At 41.1% G+C, this 13,395-nt stretch overlaps 1 protein-coding gene across 3 annotated transcripts in view; it reads right to left on the bottom strand.

Moving 5' to 3' along the window:
* Nucleotides 1-3,299: 3,299 nt before the first annotated feature.
* Nucleotides 3,300-13,395, bottom strand: part of slc8a1b (solute carrier family 8 member 1b) — a 150,463-nt gene continuing 140,367 nt past the window's right edge. For all 3 annotated transcript variants that reach the window (XM_080481253.1, XM_080481254.1, XM_080481255.1), the window contains exons 8-11: nucleotides 11,053-11,238; nucleotides 10,761-10,850; nucleotides 5,439-5,542; nucleotides 3,300-5,330 (exon numbers count right to left, since the gene is read on the bottom strand). In XM_080481253.1, the coding sequence (XP_080337379.1) occupies nucleotides 5,058-5,330; nucleotides 5,439-5,542; nucleotides 10,761-10,850; nucleotides 11,053-11,238 (653 nt within the window). In that variant the 3' untranslated portion in view covers nucleotides 3,300-5,057. The remainder of the gene's footprint in view (nucleotides 5,331-5,438; nucleotides 5,543-10,760; nucleotides 10,851-11,052; nucleotides 11,239-13,395) is intronic.

Raw genomic sequence — 13,395 nt, 5'->3', positions numbered from 1 at the left:
TGCAACACTTTAGTCATTTCAAACTATAATGGCACTTTGGCCATCGTCCAACCATTACCCACCAATTTCATAAATTATGAAACAAGGCTTATAAAGTATGTGGATGAGCGGGGACACCAGTTGCCAATGTCCACAGTATGTAGTTATTAATCTATTGCAGGTACTTTTTTTGCTCGTTTTAATTTTAAACTGTCACCAGCTTTTGTTACGCCAGCAGAGGCCATCAGAGTCTGCTACAGCCGTCAAGAAAATCTTTCCAATGCTCTTCTATATTTTTCTCTCGTCCTTCACCTCAGTCCTATTCAATAATTCTTGCTTCTGCATCACATCCGACTTCCTGATTGGCACAGCGCACCAATCAGCCAATCGTTATTGATCACATCGTACAGAAGGACAAATTATCGTACGGATATGATATCTACTGTACACCTGGCAACGCTGCAGAGAACGAGAGCTGCTATTTCCTGTAGTTTAGCTTCCCTTCTTGGTCTAAACTGTGTGAACAGCAATCGTAAATCTACCCTTGGCCTTACACATTGCATCAGACTAGCTTTAAGTTGCAGTAAGATACACCGAGAGAGGCGGTGCAACAAACCCAGTGCATCAAGGGAGCTAAACTCCTATAAATTAAAAAAAAAAAAGATTCCGGAAAAAATTGTGCAACAAATTATTTCTGATGCAAACTACTACTTTACTGCAAGCGTATCATTCCTGCGCACTAACAAATCACATAGTGGAGACGTTGTAAGTATATTCAACATGATTTAGCGATATCAAAGATAATTCATACCCTGTTGAAGGTACTCAAAAAGTGACGCAAACATCTTCCACAATCTTTTTTTTTTTGCGCAAGCTAGCATATTTTTGTTTAGTTTTTTTTTTTTGTTTTTTTTTTTAACAGTGTACAAACCTTCAGCTCCATGCCAGTGAAGAGACAAATACATACAAATTTAAATAGAAAGATTCAGGTTAGGTTAAAATGACATCAAGGCTTTTTTTGTCTTTTTTTTTCAGATTGTTAATGAAATATGAATATTTGGCGTTTTAAGAAACATCCATTGGTTAGAAAACCCTTTACAGTTTGGACTGCAAATATTACGTTTATGATAGAAAGATTTCCCTTTGGCAAAACAGGGGTAAACTGCCACTCCAAGGCCTTCACATGAGAACAGCGACTCCAATAGAGAACCACACATTGTGCTGAGTTTGGCAAATGCAAATAATGCTGCAGCTCATCACATTTCACTTCATCTCCTCCAGTTTTTAAACCAATGTATAATTGTCAAAGCTGTTTTAAGACTGCGAGTTAAGAGCATGGCAAGGCATTTATCTCACTTGAACCTCTCTGTAGCATCACATAGTCAAATATCCATTTGGTAATCAGTATTTATTAAAAAATCCATTAAGTATGTGGCAATCCTCCTCATACTCTGGATTTGCCGAACTCAACCAATCCAGGGCTCTGCTCGGCTCTGCTCTCTCACAGGGGTTAAAAGCTGTCTTGACAGTATACTTGCCAAGTCTGAAATGGATTACATCTAACTTAGACCTTATCTCACAGATGACAATTAAAGTATTAATCCATATTTCAGTTAAAAAAAAAAAAATCAGGCCAATTTAGATGCAGAAGGTAATGCCATTCAACAAATAATGGACTTGTAAAATGTCTACAGAAACTATCTAGGTTTATCTGAATGAGTAAGATAGTTAACAGTCTGAAGTTTAAACCTCTGAAATAATTTACACTTTACACATTATAAAAAAGCAAAACAAAACAAGCTTCTTAGGCTTATCTTACCCAATTCAAATGTTATCACCCATTGAAATGGCCGATTATCAGCGGGTATCGCCTCCCAATGTTATGCTATTGATTTGTGGGCCAACAGGTTCAATCTATTGGGACCTACAGTGGCTAAATTAACTATGATGGTAGCAAAAGATCTATGTGAGGTAGTGTATCTTGTGGAATGGTCTTTGTAGATGGGAGGTTGGGGAACACTGTTCAAGTCCCATGTAAAAACAGTTGGAAAAAAAATCATGTAACGTACTGGACATAATTATTTTCACATGTTTATTTATCTGCACACAAGGAAACACCTACCGATCCAACTGGCCATATTCTTGGTTTGTCAGCACGATTGATAATGGCCAATTAGAGGGCTGATAACACTGGAAGAGGGATGTAGCTTCATATAATATTGTTTATGTAATACTGAATTAAGAAACAAGTTTCCTAACTGTCTGATAATGTTTTTGTAATGAGGTTCATGTGTCCATTGATTAAAGAATAAACACGTTTTCGGATCATATTAGTGTCTACAGACAGCAAATCTAGTGTTTTATAAATTTCAGTTTTACTGGAGAAGAGTTCAGTCCTGGTCCATGAGGGCCACGCGACATTTTTTAAACACCTATCTGTTCCAGAACACCAGACTGGGATGATTGGCTTATTATCCGGATTCCTGCTGAGCGTGATTATGACACTTTCCTTAGATTCAGGTGTGTTGAAGCTGGGAGATGTCCAAAATGAAGAACCATGGCCCTCAAGGAACACTTTTCAACACCTCTGTTATAAGGTGTTGACAGATAATTTTAATGGGGCCAGCCTCCTGCCTGCGCATGATAAAATCCAAGATCAAAATATAGATATGTTATTTTGCTTCAAAATAGTGAAACTAAATACAAGATCAGATATTTCAGCATTTTTAGGGTACACGCATGTGATAAGAGAAGATATCAGTTGAACAGCATCTAAAGAGTTCTGAGTAAAAAGGATCAATTATTTCCAGACTCCCACTAGACATAGAAATTCAGTATAAATAAATTACTGTTAAAAGAAACCCCAACTGTGTCTTCACAACTGGACCTCTGGTATTCAGTTGGAAGCTAAAAAGCAACCATTAATTGCTTATAAGTACTTTTCTAAATATTGTGGCTTTTGTTTTGCACTTGGGATATGTTTTGAAACATCTATTGGGATTCTAAAACCGTCTCATATTACACAGCCTTTTTGAGAAGCCAATATTGCATGTTTAGGACTTATATACTGTATATAGCTATAAACACCTTTTCTTGTGAGCATGTCAGGTAAAATTTGAATAATTTTGATCTATCCCTTAGGGTTAGGGTTAGGGTTAGGGGAGGTGGTAATACAAGTTTGTCATGAAGGACTGAATGATTATGGCTGTTGTGATTGATTTCCTTTGGGTCAAGGCCTTGACGATGCCGCCAAGAGGCTGGTTAGTGTTTTCAGGCGTGAGAGTGAACAGAGAGGACACAGCATGGATATTTCTTTTTTTGGATTGAGCCGACTGCACACTTTTATTACATTTTTGCAATAAGTTAAGAAAAGAGTTGGAGCCTGACTGAGCACTTCAGATCAGCAAGTCACTCATTTTGGGGGTATATATGGATACTGGTGTTGGAATTTTTTTTTTTTTAACTCACACGGGGCACCATTATGTTGGGAACATGGTGGTCTGATTATGAAGAGGTGTTGTCACTATTTCATATCTTTTAATGCCATACTAAAGCAAAGTCGATGTGTAAAGTGATACTAAACTCCTGTTAAATATCCCCCTGAAGACCAATCTATCCGAGAGTTATAAATCAAGGGTTGGGGTTAGGGATTAGTGGTTGTTTCTTACAAAGCCCTTGAGGATTTTGATTGGTCCACTGACCAGCCAGGGGGAGGTGCTTAAGACACATGGGGATCTGGACTGAAGCTGTTAAGTTAAGGAGAGATAGATGATCACAGGAACGAGTAAAGAGAAGGCTTACAAGGCTTCACAGAGGGTGGCACCTACCTGTTTTTCCTACTGCGACGTTATGACGGACAAACTATGGTAACGTCATTCAAACTGAAGCCCACGATTAAAAAGAACAAAACACATAATATTAACCTAGATATTTATGCAATGATAATAGCAGTTTTTAACAGTAGAGTGGCCTCTTGGTCCTCTCAGACACGGCCTTATTAAAGGTAAAAGCACGCTAACCCTTCATCGATTCAAATTAGACCTTAAATCATTTACATCTACAGTATAAAGCAACAGAAAGAGGGCCCGTTCAGGAGCGCATGGCGTAACTAAGACATTCAGAAGGAAAATAGTGGAGCTAGAATGCACGTTCAGCTCTTTGTATTTACATTTTCTACCCTCAGTGATGATGAAAACACTGCCTCACTGAATGCGCCCTCCCATGAAAGAGTCCCACTCAGCGTTTCTACAGGCCGGAAGAGTCGAAAGGACCTCGAATACCAAAGCAGATTTCGTCTCATAGCGAAATGAGAGGGGTTTTTTCTTTCTTTTTTCTTCTTCTTCACAGTAGTTAACCATCTTCTCACAACACACAAGCAACATGAACACACCGTCACACATCAGCACACACACACACACACACACAGCTTGTTGTCGTTAAACAGTTGTGGCAATGTATCCGGTTTCTTCTGACTTCAGTATCGTCTGGTCATGCATGTACATACTGATTGCAATTATTTGGTCTTTTTCGGTCTCACTCATGCCTGTTACTGTAGCTGGACACAGAAGAAACAGTAAAGTGATTGTTGTTGAAGCCTTGCGTCCCGGGTAGCAGCTCAGACCGCTCAGAGGTCTTTTTTAATCCTCTTGTTTGGATTGCTTAAACTAGCTAGGACACATTTGTGTTTCTTTGTGTGGATCTTCAACTTTTGGGATTAGTTTTCTGTATCTTAAAACACGAGAGAGGTTCAGACAGCTTGATTGGTTTCAGATTTGTCGAGTGACACATAAAAATGTATTCCTTTGTTTTCTTCCTTTTTTTTTTAGCTTCTTTGATCCTCACATTTATTGTTGTCCATCCAGCATCTGCACCTTCTTCCTTCCTGTTTTAGATTTATTAATGCAACCTTCTGCGAGTTCTTCATCTGTACATCTTTTCATTCATCTGTCAGTCTATTGCAAAAAGGGAGTGATAGATCAATGAAACAGCCTTAATTTCTAAATCCATCCATTCATTCATCCATCCAACTCCCCCTGGTTTCTTCCTTTTTTATGCCGTTGTTGTTATATCCCACCATCTTAGAAGCCCTGGATGTGGCAGTAGGCCTCCAGTGAAGAGAAGAGGATGTAGAGGAGCCACAGGCTGAAGAACAGCATGGTGGTCAGGACCTTCGCAGTCCGGGGCCCGCCCAGCTCTCCGCCGATCTCCGGCCGCCGCCGATACATCAGCGTGGCAACGCAGATGAAGGCAAAGATGGTGAAGAGCGTGACGGAGAACGCCAGCCTGCCGGGATCCACCCTGAACTCTTCCCCCCTGCTGTTGTGGTAGATGGCGGCGATGGACCACGCCACCTGGTGGGCAACAGCAAAAACAAAGGCTAAGTTAACCCACGACAGCAAGATGACATGCAGCCAGTATTTTTCCCAACAATCACTCAAACTTTAATTACACGCACTCACCCCAATGCCCAGGAAAACGTTGACAGCGTTGGAGCCTGTCACATTCCCAATGGATGCATCTGCATACTGATCCTGGATAGCAGCTACTTTACTGGCAAATGTATCTGGATGGGGAAGTAAAAAAATAAGGTTGGGGTGAGAGCTGTGACTTATGCATCAAAATATGATACATTTTTTTTTGCCATTAATCTTTTAATTTTGAGTTTATGTCTTTTAACATATTCAAACGGGCGGTATTACTTTTAATCACAAGACATCTAAAGGACTGTGATAAATATTTACATACAAAACAACCAGGGTGGGTAATCAACAATTATACTGATATCAGTGCAGCCAATCAGATCATCATCGTGTCACAGCGGTGCTACAAGCAAAGAAAGCCATCTCACGATCTACTAAAATCCCCAACATCGTCATTGGTCTTAAGCATTTGTTCATATGATATGATCTCTAACATTAGTTCCATCCATTCTTTTAATATCTGGAGGTGATGTACTATTTCACAATCTGAGGATTATCCGAGCAGCCATGACTACTCCGACCTTTATCACTTAAAAGTCATATTTTGATATACTGGGCATTTCTGTTTGGTCTTCCAGTAGGAATACGCTTGGTGATACAGGTATCTTTGAGCCCACCTACTACCCTATGTATTATAGTACCTTTTTCCAAAATAGATTAATCAACCTCATCAAACCCATTCTGTGAAGCTTAGAGGGGCAAAGATAAAACCTATACCTGTACTGAATACATTTTCCACAAGCCCCTTTTATATATTTCCCCAATATTTGATCACATGTTTAGCAATATGATGATTTCTATTCAAATAACATTAAGAAACAAAAGACTAAAGGTGCAGTCGTGGGTGCAGGTCGGAGCAGTTTGATTAGCGATGTATGGATTTCAGTTTGAGGAAGATTTTTCAAAATAGAAGTTGTTTGCCTCATCTGTCCTGCAAGCTGGGCGACAATCATTTTGAGGCAGAGATGAATTTGCTAATCTGTCCTTTTTTTACATGTACTGTAGGAAATCTTGGCGTACAAGTCAAATGAATAATATTGCTCAGTTTGGCTTGAGCCCATCAGAGGTATTTATCTAAGGATTCAACGCCAAACTTTTGCATTTCCTCTTGAAACATTGTTGTGCAAATGGGGCTTCAGTTCTTGGTTTGAATGTTTGACTCCCCTGAACTAGAGGATCAAGACTATACATTTTATGATTAGGCCTTGGCGGAGTCAGAGTGTATAGCGCTGTCATTCGTTATAAATCAAAGTTTTTTAACTTGAGTTTGAGGGTCTTCAGCACAAATGGATTTATGCTCACCGTTCAACTCCTGAGCTCATCGTTTATAAGTCACACAAAGTTGCCGTGACAAAGAAGGACACTCTTGGTGAATGCAGAACACTTATAATTATTATTACAGAACACTGTGCAAATCCTGTTTTAGGTATTTAGGCGGGAGACCTTAAATTAGAAACCACAATCTTTAATCCTGTTACAGTGTGTCTTTCCTGGCAGTCGATACGGACAGGATTTTGGTCCAAGATCAATAATTTACACCGGCTGAGCCTTGGTTTGCAGGGGACAAACAAATCTTGGCCTGGCAGCTAATCAAGCGTGAGCTGCTTGGTCCCAGAAATTTCCCCCGGTTTCATGTCTGCCGAAGCACGACAACACCAAAAGAAGACTGTGGTGAAAAGAGCAGCGAGACCCGGCCAAATCTCAACAATGGAGCTTTTGGTGAGCGGTCAGTTGGCGCTCTTTTCTCTTCTAATTTTCTGTCCGCCGTGTCTTTGTTGGTGATGCATGTCGTCATGCTTTCATCTGGCAGTTACAGCGAGAAAGAAAACAAAAAACTGTGAAGAAGCAAAGAAGTGTGGGATAACAAATGGAGGAAGAGCTTGCTTGAAGTGGAAGCCAAACTGGCAGTGGAAAAGAGAGGAGATGGGAGAGCCGGAAGAGGACGGCGGGCGAGCAGAGATAAATCTCCTCTCGCACCCGAAAAGCCGAGCGGGCCAGCCCGTAAAGCTTGCACGGCGTGCGCGCTCGTGTCGACGCTCTATTTATGTGCCTGTCTGCCTGCGAGAATCGCACACGTGAACACCGAGTCTGTGTGCGTTTTTGAACGTCGCCACCTGGGTCCAATCTGACGCCATGCCTCCACCAGCTGGCAGAGGCGTGCATGTCTGCGCATCAATTGGTCTCCGAGTGCTTGTGAGCCTGACTGAGTGGGTGAGTGCGTGGGCGCTCGCTTGTTCTGTGGCAGCGAGTGTGTATGCATGTCTGTGTGTGTGTAGATGTATATATGTGTGTGTACGTGTGAAAAAGGTTACACTCTGCAGCTTTTTTCCATCTCAGTGGAGAGCTTTCTGCCCTTTTTCGCTACCTCTCTGTCAATCAACCAGATTTCCTGCCCTCTAGTTTCTAACTTAAGCTTCTTCTCTTTCGCGGAAGAACACATTGTGGAGTATTGATGTGCTTTTGACACTGAGATCTTCCTGACAAGTTTTTTTTTAAATATGGGCTAAACAAATCAACTGGTTAATTCTAAATGTTGCATATTCGCTGGAAACTTCAAGAAAATATGCGGCTTAGATTTTGTGATCTTCCATCAAAATCAGGCCTGAAGGGACAGATATATGGGAATCCTTCAAATAATTCCTATTGGTGTGCATGTGTGGGCTCTAAAGGGTATTCTCAACTTTCTGAATCTTTTACAAAATGATCCCTAAATAATTTTTCTTTCTTATTTTTATTTTATTTACGCAAACAAACTCATTTTCAAACAGACTTTAACTATTGGTTAAAAAAGGCTTTAAAAAAAAAAAAAAAGTACAACCAACGTGAGAAAAATGGGGGAAAATAGCCAAAACTGCAAGAAATGGGTTGGAAAACTGCTAAAACTGCTTAAAAAACCTAAAATGACTAAGATTTGTAAAATTAAAAATATAGATTAGAAATTGAGTGTGTGTCTGCATGAGTTTGTGTAAAATGTTAAAAATGTCTAGAACAAAACACAGTTTAAACATAATGCTTGAATTTTCTGAAGCCAGCAAGAAACGATACATAGTTTATTTTAAATTTACAGTCGAGACATAAAACTCACAAGGCCCAGAGAGTTTATCTGATTCCTCAAACCACCAACACATTTACTTTCATGTTGTTGTTGTTATTGTTTAATTCTTTTAAATTTTTTTCTCTTTCAGCAGCTTTTCTTTTGTGGCTTTCTTTCTACCTCACCTTTAGTGTGTATGTGTGTTTTAGCTTGGCTCACTGTGATGAACGAGGTTAATCATACCCGAACCACAGCACTGGATGGCTTTCATTAACAGTAATTGGAGCGAAACTGGAGGTTTTTGTCTTTGTGGTGTGTGTGTGTGTGTGTGTATACAATGGGAGGTACTGGTAATAAGGCTGAAAGCCCCAGAAAGGCTAAACCATTTTGTTTCCATTCAGCAACTCCACACATTGTGAGTTCACTGTGTGTTTGTCCATTAATTGCATTGTTGGAGAGTGTGTACATTGTGGGCGCCTGCACATATTACATGTCCATGTATACTCGTGCTGTGTACAGTATATGTGTGTGAAATAATGCGCAACACATAGCTTTTTATCCCCAAGCTCCCTGAATGGGAGGACAGAGACCACCAGAGCCTGACATGACGAATAGCTCTATGCTAATAACGCAAGGTGGTCACGGCAGAGGAGACAAAGGTGTGTGTTTCTGTGTGCGTTTACACGAGAGGTAAAACCTATTTCAACTTGAAATAGGTTGCAGGTGTGCGCGTTTGCTCTTGGGAATAATCACATTTGTGCAGTTATATGTACATGACTTCAAAATCTGATCCCTTTATAGCATACGTTGGGGGTTTGTGGTGTGTAAAAGTGTGTGTGTGGTGATGATGTGGGGACTTAAGATGTCTCGACAGAAATAGTGGGGTTTTGAAGAACGAAGAAGAAGAAGAAAAAAAAAGTCATATCACAAATCATTAATTTTCAAGGTGAAAACACACTTTATGGACGGCTGTAGAGAGTTACGGCTCATGTAAGTCAGTGTGACGCCCCCTAAAGTCACGGTGGTGTGCCTTTGCGTGTGCCTGGGTGCGCGGGGAGCGATTCGACTGGGGCCAAGGTTAAAACATATTTAGCTGCCGGGTGCAGTCGCTCATTCTTCACGCTTAGAGGATAATCCATGTTCGCTGTCTGCAGCAGACACTGCTTTGTCTAACCGGGCACTTACACATGGGGGGGGGGGGTGGGGGGGTGGATGGGAGCTACTGGGCCAGTGATGGTAAAAACAAAACATCTGCGCTGAGCTTTGTTTTTTTGTTTGGATGTGTAACTGTTAATAGTAGAAATAAATGTAAATGACTGCTGATTTAATCTGGAAAAGCTTGTGGGTATTACCATGATGCCGCAGTAGTGCTGGACATTTGTTAGAGATGGGCAATTACCGATGGAGAATTTTAACCATTCGCCGTAATTAAATAGCCATTACATTAGAAAGTAATGAATCGAAGGGAAAGCCTTAAAATCTGCCATGAGACAAGAGTGAAAACTACTTATTTTAGGCGCAGTTGACATGTTTCAAGCGAAAACATTGTTTTTGTGTCATTACATTTTCACGTTTACACAGCAACGTTCTAAAAACAGAAACGTTGGCAGAAACGTTGAAAAGTTTTAATGTATGGCCACTAGTCTGTGCTGTTGTTTGTTTTTCAAATGAAACCACACACACATGAAATCATCGTATAAAACTAGGCCTTGTAGTATTGAGCATCACAACATCTACAAATCTTTCCAACTTTGTAAAAGTTGGTGTATCCAGACACTTCTGGCGTCTATTGTTGATTTTTTTTTTTTGGAGCTTCACAACAAGTCTGCAATGTAATTGTGCTTTTATTCTAGTTTCCATTAAATCTACTATCGATTTGTTTGATTGCCTTTTACGAGACACTTTAAGACATCGATGCACATATATTCTCAGTAAAATTGTTCTCCTTCACACACAGTGAGCAGAAATGGGAAAAAGCTCCTCGGAATAGAAAGAATGAGGCAAAAAAAGAAGTGAAAATGTCAGTGTGTGCACCCTGAAGGAGATTATCGATGAGCACAAATCTATTCTTAATTTGGAGGACTTGAGGGTATTCTATGCTTCGCTTATGGAGCTAAATGCCAAAAGGTAGAGAGGGAAAGTGCTTTTGTTAAAGGTGGCTGGGAGTCGAACCGCGGTGATATGTCGGATAATTAAAAACACGAAATGACCACATATTATGCATATGAACACATGGAAAATGTATGTTTTGAAATGAATGGGCTCACCTGGTACAGAAGTTCCCAAAGCGACGAATACTACCGCTGTGACGGAGTCTTTCAGGCCCACTGTGCAACCAAAATGAGACGCCAGGTCACCTGGAAGGAAATGACAGAAGCATTACCTCCAAATCTGTTCTAAATGGTAAGAAGTATCTGTATTGTACCAGTATCGGGTCCAATACGGCACCGGGTGCTCGGACTTGTACTCTGTGGTATCGGTGCATCCCGAGTAAAAAGACTTGAATAATCAACGCACAGATCTAAATTTTATTATTATTATTCTTTTAAATTTGCGTACCAATGACGCCGGTGAGAAGTCCGATCATGCAGATGGAGACGACAAAGCAGGCCCAGCCGTTCCAGTAATCTGTGGGCGGGACGAAGGCGAAGAGCACCTTCCAGAAGACGGTGAGGAAGTGCATGACATAGTCGAAACAGGACGGCAGCTTCTCCTCCCCGCACTCTTCGTCGTCGTCATCTTCTCCTGTGAGGATCAACGGAGAGAGACGTTAAAGTGGAGCCCTGCTGGGTTTGAGATCCCTCTCCATGAAAGCGCTTTTCTTTCTTCTTTCGAAAAGCGTGTAGAAAAGCTCATCAGGTTGTCGTTGATGCTCAAGTGTTTGCAGGATATCTTCAGCCGATTAATTCAGTTTGCATGTTCTTACCGTGTGTGTGTGTGTGTGTGTGTGTGTGAGTGGTTTCTCCAGGTACTCCAGGTTTTATTCCAAAAACACACATTTAAGGTAAACAGGTGATTTCTACATGTGAATGTGACCGCACCTGATGGTCTCCCCCTGGTCAAAAGATCACCGTCATCACGTGTCACATGCACGACTTGAAAAGGTCACTCGCCGTCTTTCACTCCCAACTGAAAACTAAAAACTCCCGTCAACCTCCAGTAGAGCAGAAGGGCAAAAAGCTCGCTTGATCTAGATTTGCAGTAGGACAACAGACCGTGAAAGCGGTGGGCCTCATGATCCTTCTGACTTTTGGGGTTTGAAGCAGGATGTGTCAGGTAAGTTACTTTAGTGATAACCAATCATTCATATCGGCTTTATGATCCTTCAATGTCAGCTCTTCCTATCATCTTGAAGCAAAGTTCACCCATCGTTGGATCGCTCACCCACCGTCTTTAATGTAATCATTTCTTAACCTGTGATCACCACAACCACTTTCAACCACCTTTGATATCACATTGATCAGCCTCGGCTTGATGAGATGGATAAGAAGTGATCATCCATCTGGTGTGTCAGTCAAACGAATCAGAATCTCCACGACAAACAAAGTGGATTCAGTCACCAACAAAGAATGATGGTCGAGTATTTAGGGCTTCAGGGACCAAAATTAAAATAAAAATCTACACGAGTTACATGTGATTTCTGTAATTGACAGATAAGTGTGCGTGCGTACGTGTGTGACCGATACCGGTATCAAAGTCCAGTCACTGCCTGAGGACTCGGCCTGAAGCCAACCGCATGCTTCAAGGCTTTGTTGTGCATGTGTGTGTGTGTGTGTGTGTGTGTGTGTGTGCTGAATGTTGAATGACATCACAGAACTGCTTTCTCATTTTCTCTAAAAATAATTGTGCAGTACGAGCATCTTTTGAAGATTTATACAGTACTCTCATCTAGCAACTACCTCATGACATACTACCACCTTGGGGGCAAAATACCCAGTAATTCACATTAATCATTGAAGGTTCCAATATTTTTTGCACCATAATTTATGTCCATCTCCACCAAAATTAAAGAATCAAAGGATTTAGACCTCACAAAGAGAGTAAACCAAGTGCACTCATGCAAATCCACACACAGTGGGTATTAGCAGTCTGTGGAGTTGGCTGCTGTTGTGCTCCATTTATAAATGGGTCCAATGAATGGATAAACGAGACTACCTGCTGCCTCTGTGAAAATCGCTGACTGGGTGAATCCCTGGGAGCGCCATCATCCCTTATTGATTTCACCCCCGTCATTCATCCCGTGTGCACTGTTAACACTGTTAACATTCATGGAGCAGGTGACGCATTTAAACTCCCAAACAAAAAACCGTCTGCTCCTTAAACTAAAAGCTGCAGCACAAACCGACACCGGCTCGCATTTGTTTGATGCCCAGCGTAATGTAGTCAGCCGAGAAATGGACTTTTCTTACAGAGAAAACAACGAATTACATTTTGGTGGTGGAGAGCCCATACTGGAGCTCAGTGGCTAAAGAGGCAGCCTCACTTAAAGACACCACGGGGGAGGGGTGGGGGGGGGGATAAATGGTTGGATACTGCGAGCACAATGGACAGGTTATTCACTGGGCTCCTGCAGAAATGCAAAGCAGAAGATGAAGCATCGTCAAATACGCCCCCCCCCCCCCCAAAAAAAGGAAAAAAATAAAACCTTAATCCTGTTACACTGAACATAATTACACTGTGAAGGTGCTTGAAGTTAAACTGACACCAAAGAATACTGTTCCACGGTAAATAATTTCACTGTAAAGGCGGTTAAAAGAGGTTGTAGCTTATTTTATTGCAACCGATTTATTGCAGTTTACTGTTCAAAAGGTTGTGGTGTGAAATAAACTGCAGTGCAGTTTGAAAATACAAATATGTGTGTCTGATTGACAGTTGTGTGTGTAAAACTTTCTTTTTAGACCA

The sequence above is a fragment of the Lipophrys pholis genome (genome assembly GCF_963383615.2).
Source record: "Lipophrys pholis genome assembly, chromosome: 15".
NCBI lineage: Eukaryota > Metazoa > Chordata > Actinopteri > Blenniiformes > Blenniidae > Lipophrys > Lipophrys pholis.
This window is presented reverse-complemented; position numbering and strand designations above follow the sequence as displayed.